Genomic DNA, 21,852 nt, shown 5'->3' with positions numbered 1-21,852 from the left:
TGTCCTTCAGCAAACAGATGACCTCAGTGTATCCAGAGCATGATGTGTGCCTGTGTATTTATTTGCAGGATTGCTTAACAGGACAATTGCAACTTGAGTAGAAAACAAGGTCTCAAGTGCCCCATGCTGACATTATGGGCTGTTAACAAGAGGATTCACAGTGAAGGAGTTTTGACAGAGAGATGTTTTTACTTACCGGTTTGATTTGCAAGACACTAGTAAAATTCAGTTCAGAAGATGGAGAGAAGCATGCTACCTTCCCTTCCCAAACCTTGACAGGAAACATTTTCAGATAGACTTCATTTTTTTTTCTTAACTCCCTTCACAGCACTTATCTTAAAATGTTCAGCCTTTGGTGGTGAGATTAAAAGGAAAGGTGAGGCTGTGTTGAACTAGGCCTGGTGCTCTAATATAAGCTAAGCAGAAAGCCCAGTGACTCATTAGGTGTTGGGTGTCCTACAGCCTTGAATCTGTGCCAGCCTGGCTGTTTGAGAGAGGGTGAGGTGGCTGATACTACTGCTCCTGAAAGTGCCTACCAAGAAATTCTCTCATATTTTTGTGTTCTGATCGATACTTTGCCAAAAAGTCTCACCTCCACTTGAGGTGTATGCAGGTTTGTTTTTTTTTTCCCTAGCTTTAGAGAATTATTTATTACTATCTAGTTTTGGCTGCAGGCAGATTTTTTCCATAGGAGAACTGGTCAGAGGGAGTTCTTCTCAACAATTTTTTGGTCTGAAATTAAGAACATTCAGGCTGCCCAAACCAGCATTTTTTCTTTTTTTTTTTTTTTTTTCCATGGCTGTTGAAGGTCACACTTAGCATTTTTTTTCCTCCCCTCAATAAATACTTTTTTTTAGGTGGCCTGCTTTTCTGGAATGCCTACAGTGACTGCTCTGGAGAACTGTTAAATGAGGTCAGCAGTAGATGCTGGTTTATAGGACAGTCCTGGCATGTATAACATCGAATGATTTTTTTCTTCATGAGAGTCAGAATAAACCAGATCTTTTTATGGTTAGCACAAGGCCAGTAACTTCCAGATACACACACATGATCTTCTGGCCCACATCATCATTCAGACAGTTGCTATACATAAATTAGCAGCATTCTCAGTGACTATTAAATTCTTACTGCCCAGTTCTTCCATAACAAAGGAACATGCTTAAAAACATTTAACTAAGAAATTAACTAATTTAGCTAACATTTAACTAACAATGTCTACATTGATTTTTCTTTTGGGGGGAGAGCAGTTTTACCATAAAGATTTTTTTTTTTCTTCCAGTGTTCCTTCATGGGTGGTCTTCAGAAAATTAGATATAATGCTTGGTTTATACACTGTAAATTCTGCAACAGCAGAAGTATAAATCTGTGCTAAAAGCCAGCACACAGAAGTATGGTTGTTGGCTGCCTTATACAGTATTTGTACATCACCCCCACATTGCAATATCATTGTGCTGCTTAAACAGCAAAGCTTCAGAAGGTGTTTTCAGCCCAAGGTGGAGCTCAGACTTCAGCACAGCCCTGCACCACTGGCACATTGTGCTAGCAGATAGACTTCTGTATGGGCCTTGGGTGAACACATCAGGACTGTTTGGCTTCAAACCTGAACCTTTCTCACTCACCTGTAGAGGCTCATGCCATGACAGTCTCACTTAAGAAAGGAGGAAAGACCACCTCTCCTTCTACAGAAATATTTCAGTGCTTTCAAAGGCTGGGACAACTGGTTAGCACTGGTTGTTAACACTTCCAAGAGCAAGAACCTGGCTTCTAATGAATACAATGTGGCTACCATCATCTTTCTCCAGCCAAGTTAAATCACCACCTTTCCAGCAAGAACAAAAACAATCTAATGAAAATAGGAAAATGGGCTCCTGATATATGAAACTTTCCTTCTAAGATTGAAGCAGCTTTCACTGCAGTGTTAATTCACTTGATTTAGGGCTGAAGTCTGGTCCTGCTAGACTAGCATTGCTATTTCCTCTACTGGCTGCTTCTGTGATGCCTCATTGCCAGTGTTTGCCATTTGATCACAGCTGGTTAGTACAGCAACACTGAATGAATGATACTTCTGTGCAAAACAGTCTCTTTTATTCACATAATTGCCAAGATATTATTTATGTATGAGGCATTGTACTTAGTAGTAAGGACAGGGCTTTCCTTTCTTGTCTGCTCGTGGGAGAATGGTGTTGGATGCAAGGCTAGGCAGCCAAAAATGTTACTTGTGTGGGCTACCCTACACCCCCCTGCTCTTATCTTTCTCATCTCTTGTGAGATGCTGAGCTCTGAGATGGGGAAACTTTGGGTTATTAAAGATTATTTTTTTTCAGCCACTTTCCCCTAGTTAATTCAATCCAATGTGATGAACATACTGCCTACCTTGCACTCAAAACACATTTCCCATACATGGTTGTATTACTATCTTTGTGCTTTGGGTGCCACATTAGTGGCATCGTGGTGGAGTTGTCCATGCAGCTCTGATAAAAGACCTCTGATAAAAGAAGAAAGCCAGGATCTTGGGATGGATTATAAGAAGTTAATGTATTTCTAAATCTGGCTCGTAAAATCGACATGAGACCCAAAGTTCTGCTTAATTATCGATTAACTGAAAACCACTTTTTTACAGGCAGTTTCCCCAGCTTGCACACAGCATGTGTCACTTGATTCAGGTCTTATGTATGTTGTATTCATGTATTTGTGTGTGTATTCAATACAGCTTCATGTGTTTATCTCACTCTCGTGACCTTGACACACTGAACAAAACTTGAGAAGATTAAGCCAAGAGGCTGCTGTTAATAATAAAACCTAAGGTAAGACAAAGAAGGGAGGGGAAAGAGATTATAAGCAAAAACGGGACATGTGAAAACAAACCAAAAATGTCAAAGCAAAGTGAGTAAAACTTGTTGACTAGAATTGAAGTCTCATGTATTTATAAGCCTCCCATTAATGAAGCAACTAGGTGTTTACCAAATGGGATGGAAATGTTTCGGTGTAATCTTGGTCTAAAATTAGATCCTAATCCTCTAATTAAGAACTATTCCAGGCTACTCTTTATCAGTTTTCAGGATGACCCCCAGGATACTGACGTATTGAAAACTCAGGTGATCACCACAGAGAAGTAACTCTTGGGTCTGGAAATTCAGAAATTCAATATCAAACACTTCAATGAGCACATCTGTGTATGAACAAGATTAAACAGAGCGGAGCTTGTCCTGTTAAACTTCTTGTTTCTGGAACTTTGATATCTTTAAGGTGTGAGTAATATGGACAACACATTGTGACAATGTGATTTGAAGGTCTCTTACCTGTAAGTGAGTCACTGAGGTATATCTTATATCTCAAAGAATTACACAGCTGCACTCCTACAAATTTCTTATACCAAGTCCTCTTTACGTATTGTTTCCCTTTGCATTCTGAATAGGTGTCTGAATTGAATTTGATTTCAGTCCAGATAGCATCCTTTCCCACTGCAGAAGAGAAAGAGAGAAGCTGAAGTGTGATGCTGCATACAACGTTTTGTACAACAAATATTTTCAAATAGATAGAATTAGAAACCTGGATGGAGCAGAATGCACCATGGCGCCAGTCACCTGCATTTTGAACAAGAAAGGTATCTCAGGGAAGCACCAAAGTGTGCAGGTATGATTGATGCAATGAACTGCTTCTGCTCTCCTTTTATGGTTTCAGTTTGGAATAAATTCGTTCTACGACCTTGTTAAGAGGAATTTTAACAAGGGCTTGTTCTGATAGGACAAGGAGGAATGGCTGTAAGCTGGGAGAGGAGGGAAGAGTTAGACAGTAGGATATTAGGAAGAAATTCTTTACAGTGAGGATGGTGAAACACTGGAACAGGTTTCCCAGGGAGGTTGTGGATGCATCCTCCCTGGAGGTGTTCAGGTTGGATGAGGTCTTGAGAACCTGATCTAGTGGAAGGTGTCCCTGTCCAAGGTGAGGGGTTGGACCTAGATCATCTTTAAGGTCCCTTCCAACCTAAACCATTCTACGATTCTCTGATATGATTCTATGACAGTGTGTGTTGACATAAAATGTGTGATACAGTCACTGTTTTTCAGTGGGTTCAAGCTAGGACAGTCAACTACTTGCAGCAACTGCATGTGATTTAAGAAAACTACACATAATTATGAAGTGTAATGAATTATGTGGAAAGAAGTGGTGTCCAGTGTTTGTCAAAGTGGTGTCCATTACAAATCAAGAAGCAGCCCAACTTGCTTGGATGATCTCAACTACTCTTCAAAAGCTCAATTCACCTCCCACCAAAGGCAGCAAGAGTCTTGGAAGCAGCCTAAAGCACAGCTGGACCAAGCCTTCAGACACTGAAATTTCTATTCTAAAATACAATATCAGATAAATAATATCCTAAGTTGTGGTCTGTTAACTCCCTTAAAAAGTGAGGTGCTTATTCATTTTACAAAGCTTTCTTTTGCTTTGATGACAAGGCTGAGAAAATATGAGGCTCTCCTTGGCTCATTTGTGTATATTGGTTTGAAGCCATCCCAGCTGCCATGGGAGCACCACATCACATTGATGGTGTTCCACTCATGTAAACAAGCAGTCTGGTATGAATTCCTTACCAGGAGTATGGGTGGAAGGAATGAAATCATGTGTGAATGTTGTTTGAGTCCATAAGTCATTTAATGGGTGCAGTACAGTCACCCTCCTTGTAAAATTATGCTATCTCATTTCTGAAAACAATCATGAGCTTGAGGAGGGTAGATGCAAATGGGATATTAGAAAGGAATTCTTTACAGTGAGGGTGGTGAGACTCTGGAACAGGTTGCCCAAGGAGGTCGTGGATGCCCCTTCCCTGAAAGTGTTCAAGGCCAGGTTGGATAAGGCCTGGAGCAACCTTTTCTAGTGGAAGGTGTCCATGCCCATGTCAGGGGAGTTGGAACTAGATGGTCCTCAAGGTCCCTTCCAACTCAAACCATGCTATGATTCTGTGACACAATTCCATACATAAAAGACTTACTTGAAATTGGCTCGCTCACTCTTGGGTCCGCTGGGGGAAGAGAACAAACATTTAGTCAGACACTGAAAAAGAACATCCCCAATGTTTCCATGGAAAAACACTGTAAGTGATTTTCCACAGTGCACACAAAGTGTAATTTGTGAAACAGTTTTGGAAGCAAAGTTACTTTTGTATTAAATGAAATTAAATCAAATTCTTGTGTGTAACAACAATATCAATGAACTGTTCAGGCACTGGACCAGGCTGCCCAGGGAGGTTGTGGAGTCACCATCTATAGAGGTGTTCAGGAAATGTGTGGACATTGCACTTCAGGACATGATTTAATGGCCAAGGTGATCTTAGGTGGAAGATTGGACTCGATGATCTTAGAGGTCTTTGCCAACTGAAACAATTCTGTAATTCCATGAAAATTTTATGTAAGGGGCTATACCAGTCAAACACAGTTCTAGTGAAAACAAGAGTTCAAACCTGTAACCAGCAAAGCCCAATTCTACTGTGATAAGATGAGAGGGAATGGCTTTAAGCTAGAAGAGGAGGGCAGATTTAGACTGGATATTAGGAAGAAACTCTTTACAGTGAGGGTGGTGGGACACTAACAGGTTGCCCAGGGATGTTGTGGATGCTCCCTCCCTGGAGGTGTCCAAGGCCAGGTTGGACGGAGCCTCCAGCAACCTGGTCTAGTGGAAGGTGTCCCTGCCCATAGCAGGGGAGTTGGCACTAGATGATCGTCAAGGTCCCTTCCAACCCAAACCATTCTGTGATTCTATGATATTTTTAAAAATTTCCACTTCAAAACCTAAATAATAAAAGAGACCCCTCTGTAACACAAAACCTGGCTATGGAAACCCAAAAGTGAGAAATAGATTTGTGCAACTGAGAAAAAAAATAAAACTGACCACTTAATTTGTCCAAACTAAATAGGAGAGAGAATATAAACTTTGTCAATCATGAAAACTGCACTTGGCATAAACATTTTTTTTTCAGCTTTAGCAATCAGGGATTACAAAGAGTGTATTCACAGCTTTTAAGTATGTGTGGCATATTCTGAACGCCTCCTTGACTAATCCCTTGCTCAGCCAAAGCTCTCATCCATCAGTGACACACTAGATGAGCATTATTATATTATTATACCTGGCTCAAGAAGCAAATTGAGAAAGTCCTTTTAAAAAGACTAAATCCATTTTGTGTTTTATATGGTCCTTACACACTATTGGGCAATAAACACTTCTACACAAAGGATGGAGTCTTGCTTGTATGAAGTCAACAAGTCATCTGTAGTTGGCCTCATGGGGAACTGGAGTATGGAAAGCAAGGGCACTCTTTGGTTCTCACCTTTGAGTCAGATAGGACTTGGGAACCTCCCCATGTCAACACAGGCTTGTGCACACCTCTTTAACATTTTCACTGGAGAGTAAACAGGATGGAAGAGCACCTACTGGGACACTGACTTTTCCCAACTGCTATTTCTCAATCTTTATTTCAGACAAAATACGTCACTGTTACACATCAGCCTTATTGAAGAAGTAGCAAAAGTGCCTACAAACACACCAGCTCAAAGAACAACCTTATGTTCCCCACCCAGAAGTCATTAATGAGGGTGATAGATACAAAAAGGTCAGGAATGACTGGGCCTTCCCTAAGGATAAAGTTAGTTTATTCACAGTAAACATGAGGTACACTCTGTGCTCCTGTTTTTCCCTCCTGCAGTCTGGCCATCTTACATCCTCACACAATATAGCCCTGACCTCAGGCTGACCTTCCAGGCACTACCATAACATGCTCAGTAGTAAAAAGCCAGTCTGAAGATAGCCAAGAGCAAGATCAAACACACAAAATGAAGCAGGACCACCTTCCATATCTCTCCCAAACATGCATACGAGAGCTGATGTAAATGATGGTCACAGCTTTGGAAGCTCTTACCTGATTCAGTACTGAATGCCACAACACTGCTGCTTGGGCCTTCACCAAGAGGGTTTTTAGGTTTCACATGGAATTCATAACTGGGGAATAAAAGAGAAGAGATGAAAATTTTGCAAACCATTCTTTCAGGGTCTGGAGCAAACGAACTACCAACACACATCTTAGTGCTACTCGTCTCCTGAGGAAGAAGAGAAGGCCTCATTTCTTGCTCTGAAAATGCTGAGATGTTACTTGTCCTGACAAGATAAGACCCCTCAAAACACAACATTTACTCCACACACACTATTAATGTTAGATTTCACACACCACTGATTTCAGTCTGTCTCCTCTCACACAGGCAGTCCCAATTCTGGCAAAGGGAGTAGTTCAGGTGAGGGCAAAAGCAATCTGATAAGCAGAGGTTGAGCAAAGCACGTTGCTATATTACAAACATCTGCATGTTTGTCATTCATAAGAATACAAACCTCAGCTTAATGCCTCTGAGGCCCACCAACAGTGACAGGCAGGGCCAGCAAAACACAGAGCATGTGTAAAACCTTTAACACAAGCCTTATGAGGAATAGCTGAGAGAACTGGGATTGTTTACTCTTCAGAAGAGGAGGCTCAGTGGAGACCTCATTGCCCTCTACAAACACCTCAAAGGAGGCTGGAACCAGGTTGGGGTCGACCTCTTCTCACATGCAACAAATCATAGAAAAAGGGAAAATGGCCTCAAGTTGTGTCAGGAAAGGTTCAGGTTGGATATTAGGAAAAAATTCTTCACAGAAAGGGTTCTCAGGCATTGGAACAGGCTGCCCAGGGAGTGGTGGAGTCACTGTTTCTAGAGGTATTTAAAAGCCACATGTCTGTGGTGCTGAGGGAAATGATTTAGTGGTAGTGGCTTAGCAGCAGTGGTGGGATTGCAAGCTGTAGGTGAGCAGTTGGACTTGATGATCTCAAAGGTGTCCTCCAACCTCAGCAGTTCTATGGTTCTATGTCTTCCAGGACCAGGGTTCATCGAGGCTTGCTGCTGAACTGCTTGAATATATGTCCATAGTAAATATATGAAATATTGAAAAGATATTGTGCAGCGTCTCCTCCTTGTCTTCATAGTAATGTTGCAGAGCACCAGTGTGTACTGACAATCTCTTTTTCATCACAGCTGTCTTGGGAACCAAACACAGTGCTGTGTAAACAGAACAAGACTGGAGAAAACAATCCAAGCCAGTCTCTTCTGCTTAGGCCTCTTCTACCTCTCAATACTTGGCTAACAGTGATGGATAGGCAACATAAGGTATTCTCTAACTCTGCAGCTCAGCTGAAATTTACACTTTCAATCAGAAGCTCTAGGTAAACACCTACTGAAAGATAGTTGCAAACCTAAAAATGTAACACAGAAGACACCAGACATGATATTAGAGGGTGACCTACAAGAAAGCTGGAGAGGGACTGTTTATAAGGGCTTGTAGTGACAGGACAGGGGGCAATGGTTCTAAACTAGAGCAGGATAGACTTAAATTGGACATTAGAAGTAAGGTCTTCACAACGAGAATAATGAAATACTGGAACAGGTTGCCCAGAGAGATATGGTAGAGGCCCCATCTTTGGTGACATCCAATGTCAAACTTGATGGGACCCTGAGCAACCTGATTTAGTTAAAGGTGTCCCTGCTTACTGCAGGGGAATTGGACAAGATGACCTTTGAGGGTCCCTTCCAAACTGATGCATTTTATGATTCTGCGAGGCATGAAAGGGTTGTAAGAGTGGACACTGGACACAGTTAAGGGCAGAGCTGGGACCAAACTTTGTATTTCCTCTCTTCCAGCACACACTATCCCAGCCAGCTTCTTCTAGGGTCTCCTGGCTCCAGGCTGGCAGCAGCTGGGAATTATTTACTGCTCAGCAAGACCTTAGTGCCTTCCTGTAGGAACTGCATGATTCTATGTCAAAGCATAGATGAGGCAGCCAGTCAACAACACCCTCTTCTTGCCTTCCCTGTGAGCTAGAAGCAGCAATCTGTCCCATGCATACCACCTACAGAGAGACATTTCATATGCTTTGAGTGCATCCATGGTGAATCTCTCAACACAGAGCATTTTATTGTCAGCAAGAGAATGCCATAGGACACGAGTCAAAAGGAAACTGTAGGCCTGGAAAATGAGCCCTAACTTAGAGACTAGACACAGAGCAAAATGAGAATCCCAGAAGTGGACAATTACACATCCAGCTCTTGGCATGTGAAGGTTCACTTACCTATGATAATTTGGTAGCTCATGACTATAGCATAGCATTGTAATGTATTGTGGAAATTGTTTCCAAACAGTAATTAAAAAAAAGAAACAAAACAAAACAAAACACAAAAAATCCCCAACCAAACAAAAAACCCAACCAACCAAGCAAAAAAACCCAACCCCAAAACCCAACCCTCATACCACTCTCTGCACACTTGAAAATTTGTAAACCCCATTTACAAGTCCCTACAAGAGACAGAATAACTCAATCCAAACCCTGGATTACCTCTCATCGCTTCTTGGCTCCTGCAAAACCTGAATAGCTTGCTAATTAACCTCACTGGACTAATCATAAAGTACCAAGCAACTGTTTTCCATCCACAGTACTCCTAAGACAATATCTGACTTCAAAATTGCTTAGATAAGCAATTGCCTTTATTTCTATGGTTTCCTTTTCTTTGTAAAGGGAATTACTTCCAAAGATTGGTATGCATCATGGGTAATTTGTGGATATTTCTAAGTGAAACATGGACTTGTTTTGAACTTTAAAACGTCTGTTTGAAGTAATCTTATTATTTATTCAAACATGCTGCAAGACCATTTTGAGCCACTCATATTACCCTATTGTAGGCAGGAGACATGAAATAAATAATGAATGAAATACTAAGTTCTAGACACAAAATTCTCTTCATCAACAACTTTGAATTATTTAAATAAAGTACAATTTATATCTGAGGAGTTAGTATTCACACTGGCCACATTGGAGCACGTCCAGAGAAAAGCAACAAGGCTGGTAAAAGATTTAGAAGACAAGTCTTATGAGGAGCAGCTGAGGGATCTGGGGTTGTTTATTCTGGAGAAGAGGAGGCTGGGGGGGAAACCTCATTGCTCTCTACAACTCCCTGAAAGGAGGTTGGGGTGAGGTGGGGGTTGGTCTCTTCTCCCTAGTATCAGGTGATAGTATGAGAGGAAATGGCTGGAAATTGTGCCAGGGGAGGTTTAGGTTGGATATCAGGAAAAATTTTCTTTGCTGCAAGACTGGTCAGGCATTGGAATTGGCTGCTCAGGGAGGTATTGGAGTCCTCATCCCTGGAGGTGTTCAAGAAATGTGTGGACATGGCACTCTGGGACACGGTTTATGGCCATGGTGGTATTAGGTCTATAGTTGGACTCAATGATCTAAGAGGTCTTCTCCAACCAAAACAATTCTGTGATTGTGTACAGTAACTATTTTGGTCAGGAAGGGTTCTTATCTGGTAGGATAAGATACGCAGAGAACTGTAGCAGAGCAGCTGGAGATTCCTTCTGACAAATCACTGAAGCATAAAAGAAGATTTACTGATACCTTGGGTGTTTTAAAGTAATAGCTAGAAGGTACATTTTGGACAATGTACAAGTTAATGCACACCTAGGGATATAAGAATCTAAAGAAATTTTCTTACTTCCTTCACAACAGGAACACCTTATCTAGTGATATTATGGTAATTTTAATTATTAATAGCTCAACAGGACATATTGTAGTGCTTTACTGGGAGTTTGTGATATGGCCTTACAGATGATGATGATCTGTTTATGTCCTTTTGTATGAAATGAAAAGAGAAGTATGAAGAGCACTGCCTAGGATCCCTGACCTAGAAATTTTTTGATTGTACAGGGCTTACTACAATGAAAAGAGAAAAAATGAGCAGATGAAATGCTCTTATGGAACTGGACTTGGCAGATGCAGAGACTCAGAAGGTAATCACAGAATGCCAAGCTGGAAGAGACCCGAAGGATCATGAGGTCCAATCTTTCTGGGTAGTAGTAGAGTTGCAATGAGATGGCCCAGCACCCTGTGAAGCTGAGTCTTAAAACTGTTTTGTCCAATGTAGGAGAATCCACTGGTTCTCCTGGAAGATTATTCCAATGCCTAAGTGCTCTCATGGTGAAAATTTTTCTTCTGGAGTCATCTGTAAACTAAAGGTAAAGATATGCAGGCAGCATATCTGGATCTCATCTGAATATGTAAAGGTGTCACAGATTTTGCAAGCTGTATTTGCAGGCAGAAAAATCATCAGCTGGACAAGACAGTGGAGGATTTGGGCAGGGGGAATCAAGTATTTTGCATATTTTTGCACAAACATACTGTTCTCAAGAGCTGATATGCCCTGAGTTTCATTGGGCAATGTTCTTCATAGGAAACAGTCCCATTCCCAAAAAACTTGAAGTCAATTGACTTGGACTGATCAGTTCTCTAACTCCATAGAAAGAATAAACAAGAACTGAAGATGAAATATTTTCCAATCAGTGTTTTTCAAATTGTGGTCCAGGGACCACTAGAATCTCTGCAAAAAAAGTCAAACCACAGCTGGAAAAATTATGGCAAGACTGAAATAAAGAACTAAACTCTACACATAGAGATTTTAGCTCATGTAAACACAGAAAGAAAACTGGAGACAAGCAAAGTAATAAGAAAATGCCAAAAGTTTGGTTTGGTCAGTTACAGGAGCCTTCTAGTAGTAACATTAAAGACCAATTTAAAATATTTAAAAGTCTACATTTTTTGTGGTAGGTGTCTTTGCAGGTACCCAAACATCACAGGCTCCTTTCTTCTGTCAAATTCAATCCTGAAACAATAGCAATGGTTGCAACCATACAAAAACAATTAAAAAAATGAAACAAACGAAAACCCCAAAGAAACCAAACCCAAGAACTTTTGGAGATGAAAAGAAGTAACTACTTGACTGAGAACTGAAAGGGAGAGAAAGGAAAAGTTAGACTGTGCTCATGAATTGATAGATTATACAGACTGATTTTCAAGCCGTGATGTGGATTTCTTCGTAGAAAATCATTTGAAGTCTCCCGTTTTGTGTATCAGGTGAAAGATCTGGGAAAAAAAAGTAAAATGGTGGAAAAAAGGGTACCTACTGCAATCTTACACACTTCCATACCAACCATGAGGGAGGGGAAATTAATGCTTAGAGGTTCAAGGAAGTATGTAGGACAAAATTAATAAAGGGAAGTAGGAAAGCTCTATCATAATTATCCCATGTCTACCTCTTAGCTAGACGTACACATGAGAAGCTGGAGTATGTATTCCATCTTTATGTCTCTGGGCCTACGATGCCAAAAAACTCTCCTACCCAATATTGCAGCAGTCTAACATGTGTCACACTTCTAACCTCTAAGATTGCTATCCCACAAACTTTGGAGACTAGCCTTCCCAAGTCCTCACAAACTGTATTATCATAGAATCATAGAATGGGTTGGAATGGACCTCTGAAGATCATTGAGTCCAACCCCCCTGCTAACCTAGGTTCACCTAGATTGGGTTGCACAGGAATGTGTCCAGGTGGGTTTTGAAAGTCTCCAGAGAAGAAGACTCCACAACCTCTCTGGGAAGCCTCTAGAAATTCTATTATGACAATAAAAGCCCTTGTGCAGATTAAATGGACTCGACTTACAACAATTACAGTGCAGAGCATATTTTTCCATCCTAGGAAATCACTATTCCACATGGAACTTTGGCAAACAAAGCTGCTCCTGCATTTTTCAAATCATGCAAAAGGAGAAGACTGAAGACTGCAGAACTGAAAATAGGTGAAAAGTGATTTTCCCTATAATTACAAAATCGTAGAATGGTTTGGGTTGGAAGGGGCTTTAAAGATCATCTAGTTCCAACTCCCCTGCTATGAGCAGGGACACCTTTCACTCGAGTGTCCCTTTCTGGGAGGAGTGGAGCAGCTGAGTGCCATCTTGGAACTTCAGGTCAATTTCTGGGCAGATGCTGGTGGTTAGACGCCAATCATGCAGGACTGTTTCAATGTATAGAGCTTCTCTGTTTCTGCATTGTGTGCTTGAATAGCAGCATGATCATAAAACTAGGCTTAAGAGAAGGGAAGATAGAAAAACATATAGATACTAAGTAATGGCATTATGTATTACCTACAGCAGGAGCAGGTAGCTGAATCACAGAAACATAATTATTTCATTTGGAAAAGGCCTCTAAAATCATCGAAGTCCAACCATCAACCTAAGACCACCATGGCCCTTAAACTGTGTACCAAAGTGCCAAGTCCACAGGTTTCTTAACCACCACCTCCCTGGGCAACCTATTCCAATACCTGTATGAATTATTGTGTCTGAAGTGTGCACAGTGGAGGGCTGAAGATTTACTGTGTATGGCCTTTGAGTAAATTACAATAACATTCTTTTTTTCACTTTCCTACTTTTTGTAAGGCATGAAAATACTTTTGAAGGAAATCATCTACACACATTACAAACCCAGTTTGGTACATGCATAGACTAAACATTTCATGTTTACTTTACACTTTTGGTTGCTTGTGGTTTTTGTTTTTGTTTTCCGAGGAGCCTTGGAATTTTTATTTTTTTTAAAATATTTCCTGTTACTTCTATTCCTCAAGACAGATCATTGGCTGGAAATATACTTTGACTGGGGACACAATCTAGCCCATAAGTCCAAAAGAGACCACTCAAATAATTTTTAAAAAGAAAAAACTATATTTAAGATTACCAAACTGTTTAACCAAGGAAAGGATCAGTACCTAAAGGGAAGTTTTACAAAGCTGTGGGTTGCATGCATTACAGGCTTTCTGTTTCTTATTAATATTACTTTTTCTACTAAAAAAGATCTACAACAGCAGGCTGCTGGGATGCATCTTCTAATGGCTACCTGAACTCCCTCAGAGCTATTTGGCACATCTCTGAGCGCAGTCAAAATTTTCCTTTACTCCCTCCCAATTACTGCCAACACAAATATGCATGAGAAATGTTTCAGCAGTATTCAGATTCTTTTTTGAAGGCTTGTAGAAGAAATTTGTGCTGCAAAGTTTCCTGGATCTTAGCTCCCTGAACTTAATTGCCCTTAAAGAAACCACCAGAATGAAAAAAGGAAATGCACACCTAACTAACAAAAGTATTTCAAGATAGGACAGGGATACAGAAATAAGAATCACATATTTTGGAAGAGAAAACAGAAGAAATAGCTGAAAGAATCAGGATGATACTGCATCAGATGGCTGGAAGACTTTAAAAAAATAAATCAATTTTAAGGAAAACTTCAAAACAAGTTAAAAAAAAACAGAACAAAAAAAAAAAAAAACCCACAACAAACCCAAAACAAAACAAAAAGGAAAACCACTAGAATTCCTTTGGAAATGGGAAAATAGAATTGAAAAAAAAAAAACCAACACAAAAAACCAAACCAACATCTGCATTTAATATTCTAGGTTAGGAAAGGTTCATGAAAAAAATGCAGGTCAGTGAAAGTTTTTAACAAAGAAGAAGATGCAGATGAACACCATTATCGCTACACAGGAGACAAAGTCAAGAAATACTGGAAATGGTGAGTAATGACCTGTGATGGTTTTAAGGCTGTTTTTAAATTTTTCTTCACAAAGTTCAAGCAGAGAAAGTGAAAGAATGTAAATAAATCACTATTGGGTGTAAGAAAGCAAAATAATGATTATTCTAAACACTTCCAATGGAGTGATAGAAATGTTTAAGAACTACTACTCAAAAACAAGGTTGGGGAGTTTGGGCAGTCTGGGACTCAGCTTGCTTGCTCGGTTTCTGTCTGCCTGCTTCTTCTTCTTTTCTTCTGGCTGAAGATAACACACTGACCTTTACAAGCTAAGTCTAACAGCCTCTCTGCTTCTTGACTCTCTGCCTTCTGCTGGGGGGGTCTGAGGGGATTCCTTCTGGCTGAAGGGGGGAGGCCCCTTGGGGGAAGCAAAGGGGGCTTAGCTGTGCTGTTCTGTTGATTGTACAACAGCCTGGTTATTGTCGATGTGGCACAGGGATTTCAGCTCTCACACTGTTACATGACCTTACCCTTGACTCAAACATGGGTGGTCATAAAGGATCTAGAGAACAGGTCTTAAAAGGAACAACTGAGGAATCTAGGATTGTTTAGTCAAAGAAGAGGGGGCTGAGGGGAGACCTCATTTCTTTCTACAACTCCCTGAAAGGAGGTTGTAGTGAGGTGAGGGTCGGTTTCTTTTCCCTGTCATCGGGTGATAGAATGAGAGGAAATGGCCTGAAATTGTTCCAGGGGAGGTTTAGATTGGATATTAGGAAACATTTCTTTCCTGCAAAAGTGGTCAGGCATTGGAACAGGCTGCCCAGGGGGGTGGTGGATTCACCATCCCTGGAAGTGTTCCAGAAAAGTGTGGACATGGCACTTTGGGACGTGGTTTGATGGCCATGGTGGTGTTAGTTGATGGTTGGACTCAATCTTAGAGGTCTTTTCCAGCCAAAACAATTCTATGATTCTCTGATCTTGCTTGACCATTATCATAGGAGCAATTACTGCACTACTTTGGTTTTAAGAGCAGTTTTTAGTCTATACTAAGAAGAGATAACGAGCACAGAGTCCTGAGTATGCCACTGAAACTAAGAGCTGCAATGTGAACAGCCTTGTAAGGAAACTCAAAAGCCAGGGACCTGTAAATGAGTTTGATTGGAATATTCCAACAAAATGACTTCTTGGAATTTAAACTGTAATTGCTCTGACCGAAACAATCAGCTGTGTAGTTTGGTTTTAACCATTTTCCAAGTGGAGTAAATGGTACGTTTCCTAAACCCAACTGTGATATTTTTTTCAGTATAAAAACTGTAGAATTTTCAAGAGGAGGATGAGAAATTAGAGAGACAAATTAGCTCATACTAGCACATCTCTTCCTCTTACTTTTCTTTGCTAAGGAATGAATGGCATTTACAGTAGCATACACAACCACCTTGGCCTGCAAAAAGAAAATGGGCAAACCTGATCCTTAAAAGATCAGAAACTATCCCTAAGATACAATCATACAATGACTGAAGTTAAAAGGGACCTATGAAGGCTGACTTGTCCAGGCTGATTTTCATAACAGGGCAACTTAAAAGCTACCTTAGGTTGCTCATGGTCTATCGACATTCATGGATTGAACAGAGTAAAATCTGAGTAGCTCAGTACTTGGTCCAGAGTAACTAGAAGAGAGAAGGATGAAAAGAATTCAGTTGTTTCAATTTTTTGACAAGTGAAGGCCTAATTGAAGGACAAAGATGACAAAAACTGTAGAAAATTTAGTGTGTGTTTATGTGTGGTGCTGAAAAGAGGGCTGAGTGAAATGTGACCAGGAGTTACTCTAAAATTTTTGCAGTGTAAAGGGTAATGAAAGCTAACTAGAGTACAAAGTTGTGACCAGAATCTGTGTATATGTGATTATTAGATCACATCTGTAGTAGATGCATGAATGCAGCAGCTATCCATAAAACTAGAGAAAATATTCCTCTTGAGGCACCAGCAATTAACTACCAGTGTAAGAAGGACACGTGTAGTTATCCAGCTAATATAGCATAGCCAACCTGTTTGTTTTGAGGGATTTCAGATAAAAGCTCCTTGCTACCAGAGTGGTGAGACACTGGAATGGGTTATGCATGCCTCATCCCTGGAAGTGTTTAAGAGCAGGTAGGATAAGGCTTTGAGCAACCTGGTCTAGTGGGAGGTGTCCCTGCTCATGGCAGGGTTGTTGCAACTAGGTAATCTTTAAGGTCCCTTCCAACTCAAGCCATTTCATGATTCTATGAAAAGTTACAATCAAAAGCAAAAGATCTGATGAAATTAAATAGAATTCTAGACTGGACCTAGACAGCAGAGCTTAGTGCCAGAATCAGCAGCAGTTTCAAGAATTCTGACCAACCAAATAGTGGATATCAAGGTTTGAACTTTCCAGGCTACGTAAACTAAGTGTGATAGTGAAATACTACAAGAATTTGGCAGTTCTCCAAGTGAAAAAGAGGCCAAGCTACTCATCCTGTGAGAATCATAGAATTGTTTTGGTTAGGAAAGATGTCTAAGATCATGGAGTCTAACCATCAACCTACCACCACCACGGCCATTAAACTATGTCCCAAAGTGCTGTGTCCACACATTTCTTGAATACTTCCGAGGACGGTGACTCCACCACCTCCCTGGGCAGCCTGTTCCAATGCCTGACCACTCTTGCAGGAAAGAAGTTTTTCCTAATCTCCAACCTAAACCACCCCTCACACGGTTCAGGCCGTTTTCTTTCATTCTATCACCTGATGCCAGGAAGAAGAGACTCCCACCTCACTGCAACCTCCTTTAAATGAAGATGATGTTGTCAGCTGTCAGACATCCCTTACAGTGGGAGAATAGCATGGTTAAAAAATGCTTAGTTTTGGGCAGAACCACAGGGATCTCAGTGCCTCAACAAATTGTACAGGATTTTTAAAAATCAAGCAATTGTGTTGTAAAGCAGCTGACCATGCCCCACATTTCTTTAAAGGATGTATGTCCTCACAGTTAGATAGATTCTCAAATCACTTTTTTGATTTCAACTCAAGTCTCAATATCTTGCAATCAAGTCACCAAAAGCACAGAAAGCTGGCATGCATAAGATAAAGAAAAGATATATTAAACTAGCATATTGCATATGAGTTTATCTGCTTAAAAATAATCCTCACGAGTTGTATGTCTGTGAAAGCCATTTTCATTTCCATGAATGGTATGAGTCTGTAAAAACCAAATACTTGATAACTGTACTGAAAGTCAGAGCTCCTTTCCTTTTTCACCCAGTTCATTTATTTCTCTGGATCTAGTCACTTTTCAGACAGACGAACAGACACACAGAGCACTACATGATGATCCCCTGATTCAGATAAATTTGTATCCCATTTAACTTCTTTGTTTCTACTTACTGACAGTTGCAGTCACACATGCAATTTTTCTTGAGAGACTGCAGGAGTCTCTTATTTTTGCCTCCCTAATGCTGTCCAAACTTCTTAAATATCCAAAAGCTGGCCACTAGCTCCTAATCTTTAAAGGCTGCCTTGTCAAAAGGCCAGCTCAGAGGAGGATGGGTGTCTGGCTTACTGCAGGGCTTCCCAGAGGTGTAGCAGTATGACCTATTTGAAGGAAGAATGTAAAAGAGAAAACCAAACAAACAGCCTGATCTGGCAGGCTTGGATGCACACAGTTTTTCCCTGCTGCTTGTTCTGCCCCCTTCACACTAAGGCTGTTTGTCTTGCTTCCGTCCTGCTGGATGTGGGCGATTAACTCTGCAGCTTCTGGGCCAGACACAAACTTGATTTACCTCAACAGGATGAAAGACCTTGGGCAACATGACTGCAGACTGTCTTTGTCATGTACCCATCCCTCAAGAGATGGAGAATTTGAAGAATTACAGGTTTGAAATGTCCTGCTGCTATAGGATCCTTCTGGATTAAATTTACCCATGGGGACTGAGATACCATATTCACAAACTTTTTCATACATTATTGAAAGTTTTTGGTTAGGTCTGTTTGGTTTCGGTGTTATCCTGAACTGTCTCCAGCACTGGATGCACTGAGGCGTCAGAGTAGCATAGGGGGTTCACATAGCCTCATTGATGGCTTCTGGGAAGGTGGAAAAACCAGACTATCAAATTAGAGCTTGTCAGTTTCTCCAGAGCACTTCAAGGCCAAGAGGTTCTTCCCCAGTTAATTCACCTTCTGCTGCTGAGTATCTCTCTTTCCATAAATTTGCTGGTAGTTTTTTAAATGCTGATTATTTCCAAGAGAGATTTCTTTTTCTTTTCCAAGTTTCCTTTGTAGCTCCACATCATCTACCCCTCTTTCCTTTAAGGCTAGTTATGGAAAAGTATGCTTCCTAGGCTTAATGTATTACCTGATGTATTTGCAGACATTTCAGGGACTCTGTTAATGAACTTTGTGAGCTGTTTCATTGTCTCCCTTCCTCCTGTTTTCAGTGAGTTTTATGCACAGATTCATTTTCTTCATCAGTGAGCAATCATCTCCTTACAGACAGGAGGCACATACTGTTCCTTGGAACACTGATACTCTCTACACAGTGTCAGCTGTCTTAGTCACTTTGTTATTTTCCTTGGGTTTAGTGCACCAACAAGCCTGGATTCAAATGGTAACAGTAATGGTTTCTTGTGATTCTGCCAAAGCTCTCAAGGTGTCCTCAAAATTAGAAAATGCAGGTTTTGAAATGGGAATTCAATCAAACAGAGCCAGTGTGAGATGGACTTTTATAATGTACTATTTCAAAAGCAGAACTGAAATGAAAACAGACAGCATGGCCTGACAAGTTTAGCAGCACCTGCTGTCTTTCTTGGTTTTTACTCCAGAAGTAGGTTGTTTTGCTGTCTCTAGTTCTAAGCTTTCTCAACTGATAGAGGAAGACATTGAGAAAACTGATGCTTTTTTTTTCTTGTATTGCTAAGATATCCTAATTGCCTCTTCACAAGACAGAACAACATAGCTGCAGTTCACCATTTCACAAGTCACATCCCTTTAAGAAATAACAGATATTCTTGATACAATACACAGCAAATATATTCTATCTTAAGAGTTTCGGAATCTGTCAAAGAAGCTCTTTTTTTTTTGGTTATCACAATTTCCCCTAGCCTTTCCTTCCCAATTGTCTTCCCTTCCCCTCCACTTTGCAAGTTACAGTCCACCTCCTCACAGCTGCTGTTCACAAGTACCTGAGCTAAGAACCAATAGCTACTATTAAACCACACATTGACTAAAAATAAAGGTTCAAGATGGACTCTGTGCAGAATTTTGTGCTCTGTTACAAATTTAAAGATAATAATAGTAATAATAAAAAAGGAGGCTTATCTGAAACAGAAGAATTCTGTTACCAAAGCCAAATGGATGGTCTTACAGGAAAAACATATGTTATTCATTAACTTTCTGGTGCAGTCAACAAGCAACACAACCAAAGGGCACATGGCTTTCTTCCCTGCTCTGAATTTTACCACAAGAAAGAAGAATAATTTTTGATAAGATTTTCTGTTTTAAGGAATGATAATGCTTATTTGGTCTAGTTGCATGAGATGTATGGAATCAACTGGAATTTAGTGATTAATTTCTAACTTTCCAGCTGCTTCAAGACACTGAAAGAAAACTACGTATACACAGCAAATGTATCTTTCCTCTCCATGGTGCAGTGCAATACTCAAGCTTCACAGAGTGACCAGACATGCACTTCATCTTAATATGCAAGCAGGCTACTTTAGTAGTGTCAAGCATCCTTAAACCCCAGAGAAAGACAACGGTACATACAAAATCTTGATCTCAACATATCAAGTTAGTATTTCTTGTATTCACCTTGTTTCATTATCTGCTAAATTAAAGAGATTTTTTTGATAAAAAGTGGTACATTTTCTTACATTTGACTGTTAATCTTCCTGATAGAACAGGTAACTTCTGCAGTTTGTCCAGACCATATATACTCTTGGAAATTTACTAAAGTTTCTGCTAACTCAGAAGAAAGCAAAAAAAAAAACACCTTCCTTTTTCCTGTCGGAAGGGAGTAAAACCAGTTTGGCCTTACATATATATGTTTTTTTTTTTTTTGAAGTGGCAGCAGCTGACAGTCTAAATTTCTTGGATTAACTTCAAAAATTATTTTATTTGATTACCTTGTGTCAGGTTTTAGGTTTTCCACGGTAGAATGGGTTTGATTAGTAGTGATAATCGATTTCTCCTTTTCACCGTCAGTTGCTCCATTTTCAGTTGACACAACCTCATACTCTGGAAAATTACAGTAAAGAGAAATTGCGTAAGTAGCAGCTCTTACCTGAGTCTCTTAATTGCTCCTTTTTTTTCTCACCTAATTTCCTTCCTACTGTCTAATGGAGTGTAAGGACATTTTGTCTGAACTAGTCTGGATGTTATTATACTAAAATGGTTTAGGAAAGAGAGGTCCCATTCCAGACTGCTGAATGCCTAGCTCCTCATCCTTTCTTATCATTCAATTATGAAATAGAGGATATTCAACATCTCATTTCTGCCCAAAGGTGAAAAAATTCCAAACACAAATAGTTAAAAGCATTCTGTAGTTTGAATGAAAACACATCAAAGATAACTATAGTTTCTAAATGCTTAAATCTTGATCAAATTAAAATAAGACTAATATTTTTAAGATTTCCAAAGGAAACTGCCCAACTGACTTGGATTGTGCACTTAGGTAATCTTCCATTTTAGAATGAAATAATTTTGCATAAATTTATGTCTGTATTTATGTAATTTATAGAGTCTCGCTATTTTCTTTTCATCTCACTAGAGTGTATCATCAAGCACAAGCCATTCTCTGATCTGGGATTTAACAACAGATGTTTGGGAAGAAGATACATCCTAGTGAGCAAGCTCAGGAAGTGTGGGATGGAAGAGCAGACAGTGAGGTGGATTAGGAACTGGTTACAAGAAAGAGTTCAAAGAGTGGTGATCAATGGTGCCAGGTCCAGCTGTAACTAGTGGAGTCCCCCAGGGATCAGTGCTGGGTCTGGTGCTGTTCAACCTCTTCATCAATGACATTGATGTGTTCCTGTGCAGACTACCCTGAGTGATCCTGCTCTGGCAGTGGGGTTGGACCTGATGATCTCTTGAGGTCCCTTCCAACCTCTGATATACTGTGATTCTGTGATTCTGTGATGTCCCTGCTCACTGCAGAGAGGTTGGACAAGATGATCTTCAAGGGTTCCTTATGACCTGATGCATTCTGTGGTTATTCTATAATACTAATTTTTGAGTTCTTAACTAAATTCTAGCAAGCTATGGGGATTTTTTCCCCCTTAAGTTTTTAGCTTTCAATACAAGGAGACCCTGCTGTCAACACAGAAAGACACAATGGGATTCAGTGTTGGAAAGGCAAATAACCTCTCTTCATCTTTCATAGACTTCAGACCCTCACTCCTAGTAAACATAAGAGATATGCAAGTA

The 21,852-nt window shown here is 40.2% G+C and overlaps 1 protein-coding gene across 1 annotated transcript in view; it reads right to left on the bottom strand.

The window, feature by feature from the left end:
• ABI3BP (ABI family member 3 binding protein) overlaps positions 1–21,852 on the bottom strand; it is a 155,782-nt gene that overhangs the window by 3,271 nt on the left and 130,659 nt on the right. Inside the window, exons 53-56 of the mRNA XM_054385863.1 lie at positions 20,553–20,664; positions 6,905–6,984; positions 4,985–5,014; positions 3,300–3,461 (exon numbers count right to left, since the gene is read on the bottom strand). Of these exons, the coding sequence (XP_054241838.1) occupies positions 3,300–3,461; positions 4,985–5,014; positions 6,905–6,984; positions 20,553–20,664 (384 nt within the window). The remainder of the gene's footprint in view (positions 1–3,299; positions 3,462–4,984; positions 5,015–6,904; positions 6,985–20,552; positions 20,665–21,852) is intronic.

This window comes from Indicator indicator, chromosome 1, assembly GCF_027791375.1.
Source record: "Indicator indicator isolate 239-I01 chromosome 1, UM_Iind_1.1, whole genome shotgun sequence".
In the NCBI taxonomy this organism is placed as follows: domain Eukaryota; kingdom Metazoa; phylum Chordata; class Aves; order Piciformes; family Indicatoridae; genus Indicator; species Indicator indicator.
The sequence above is the reverse complement of the archived record's forward strand: the minus strand, read 5'-3'. Positions and strand labels throughout refer to the sequence as shown.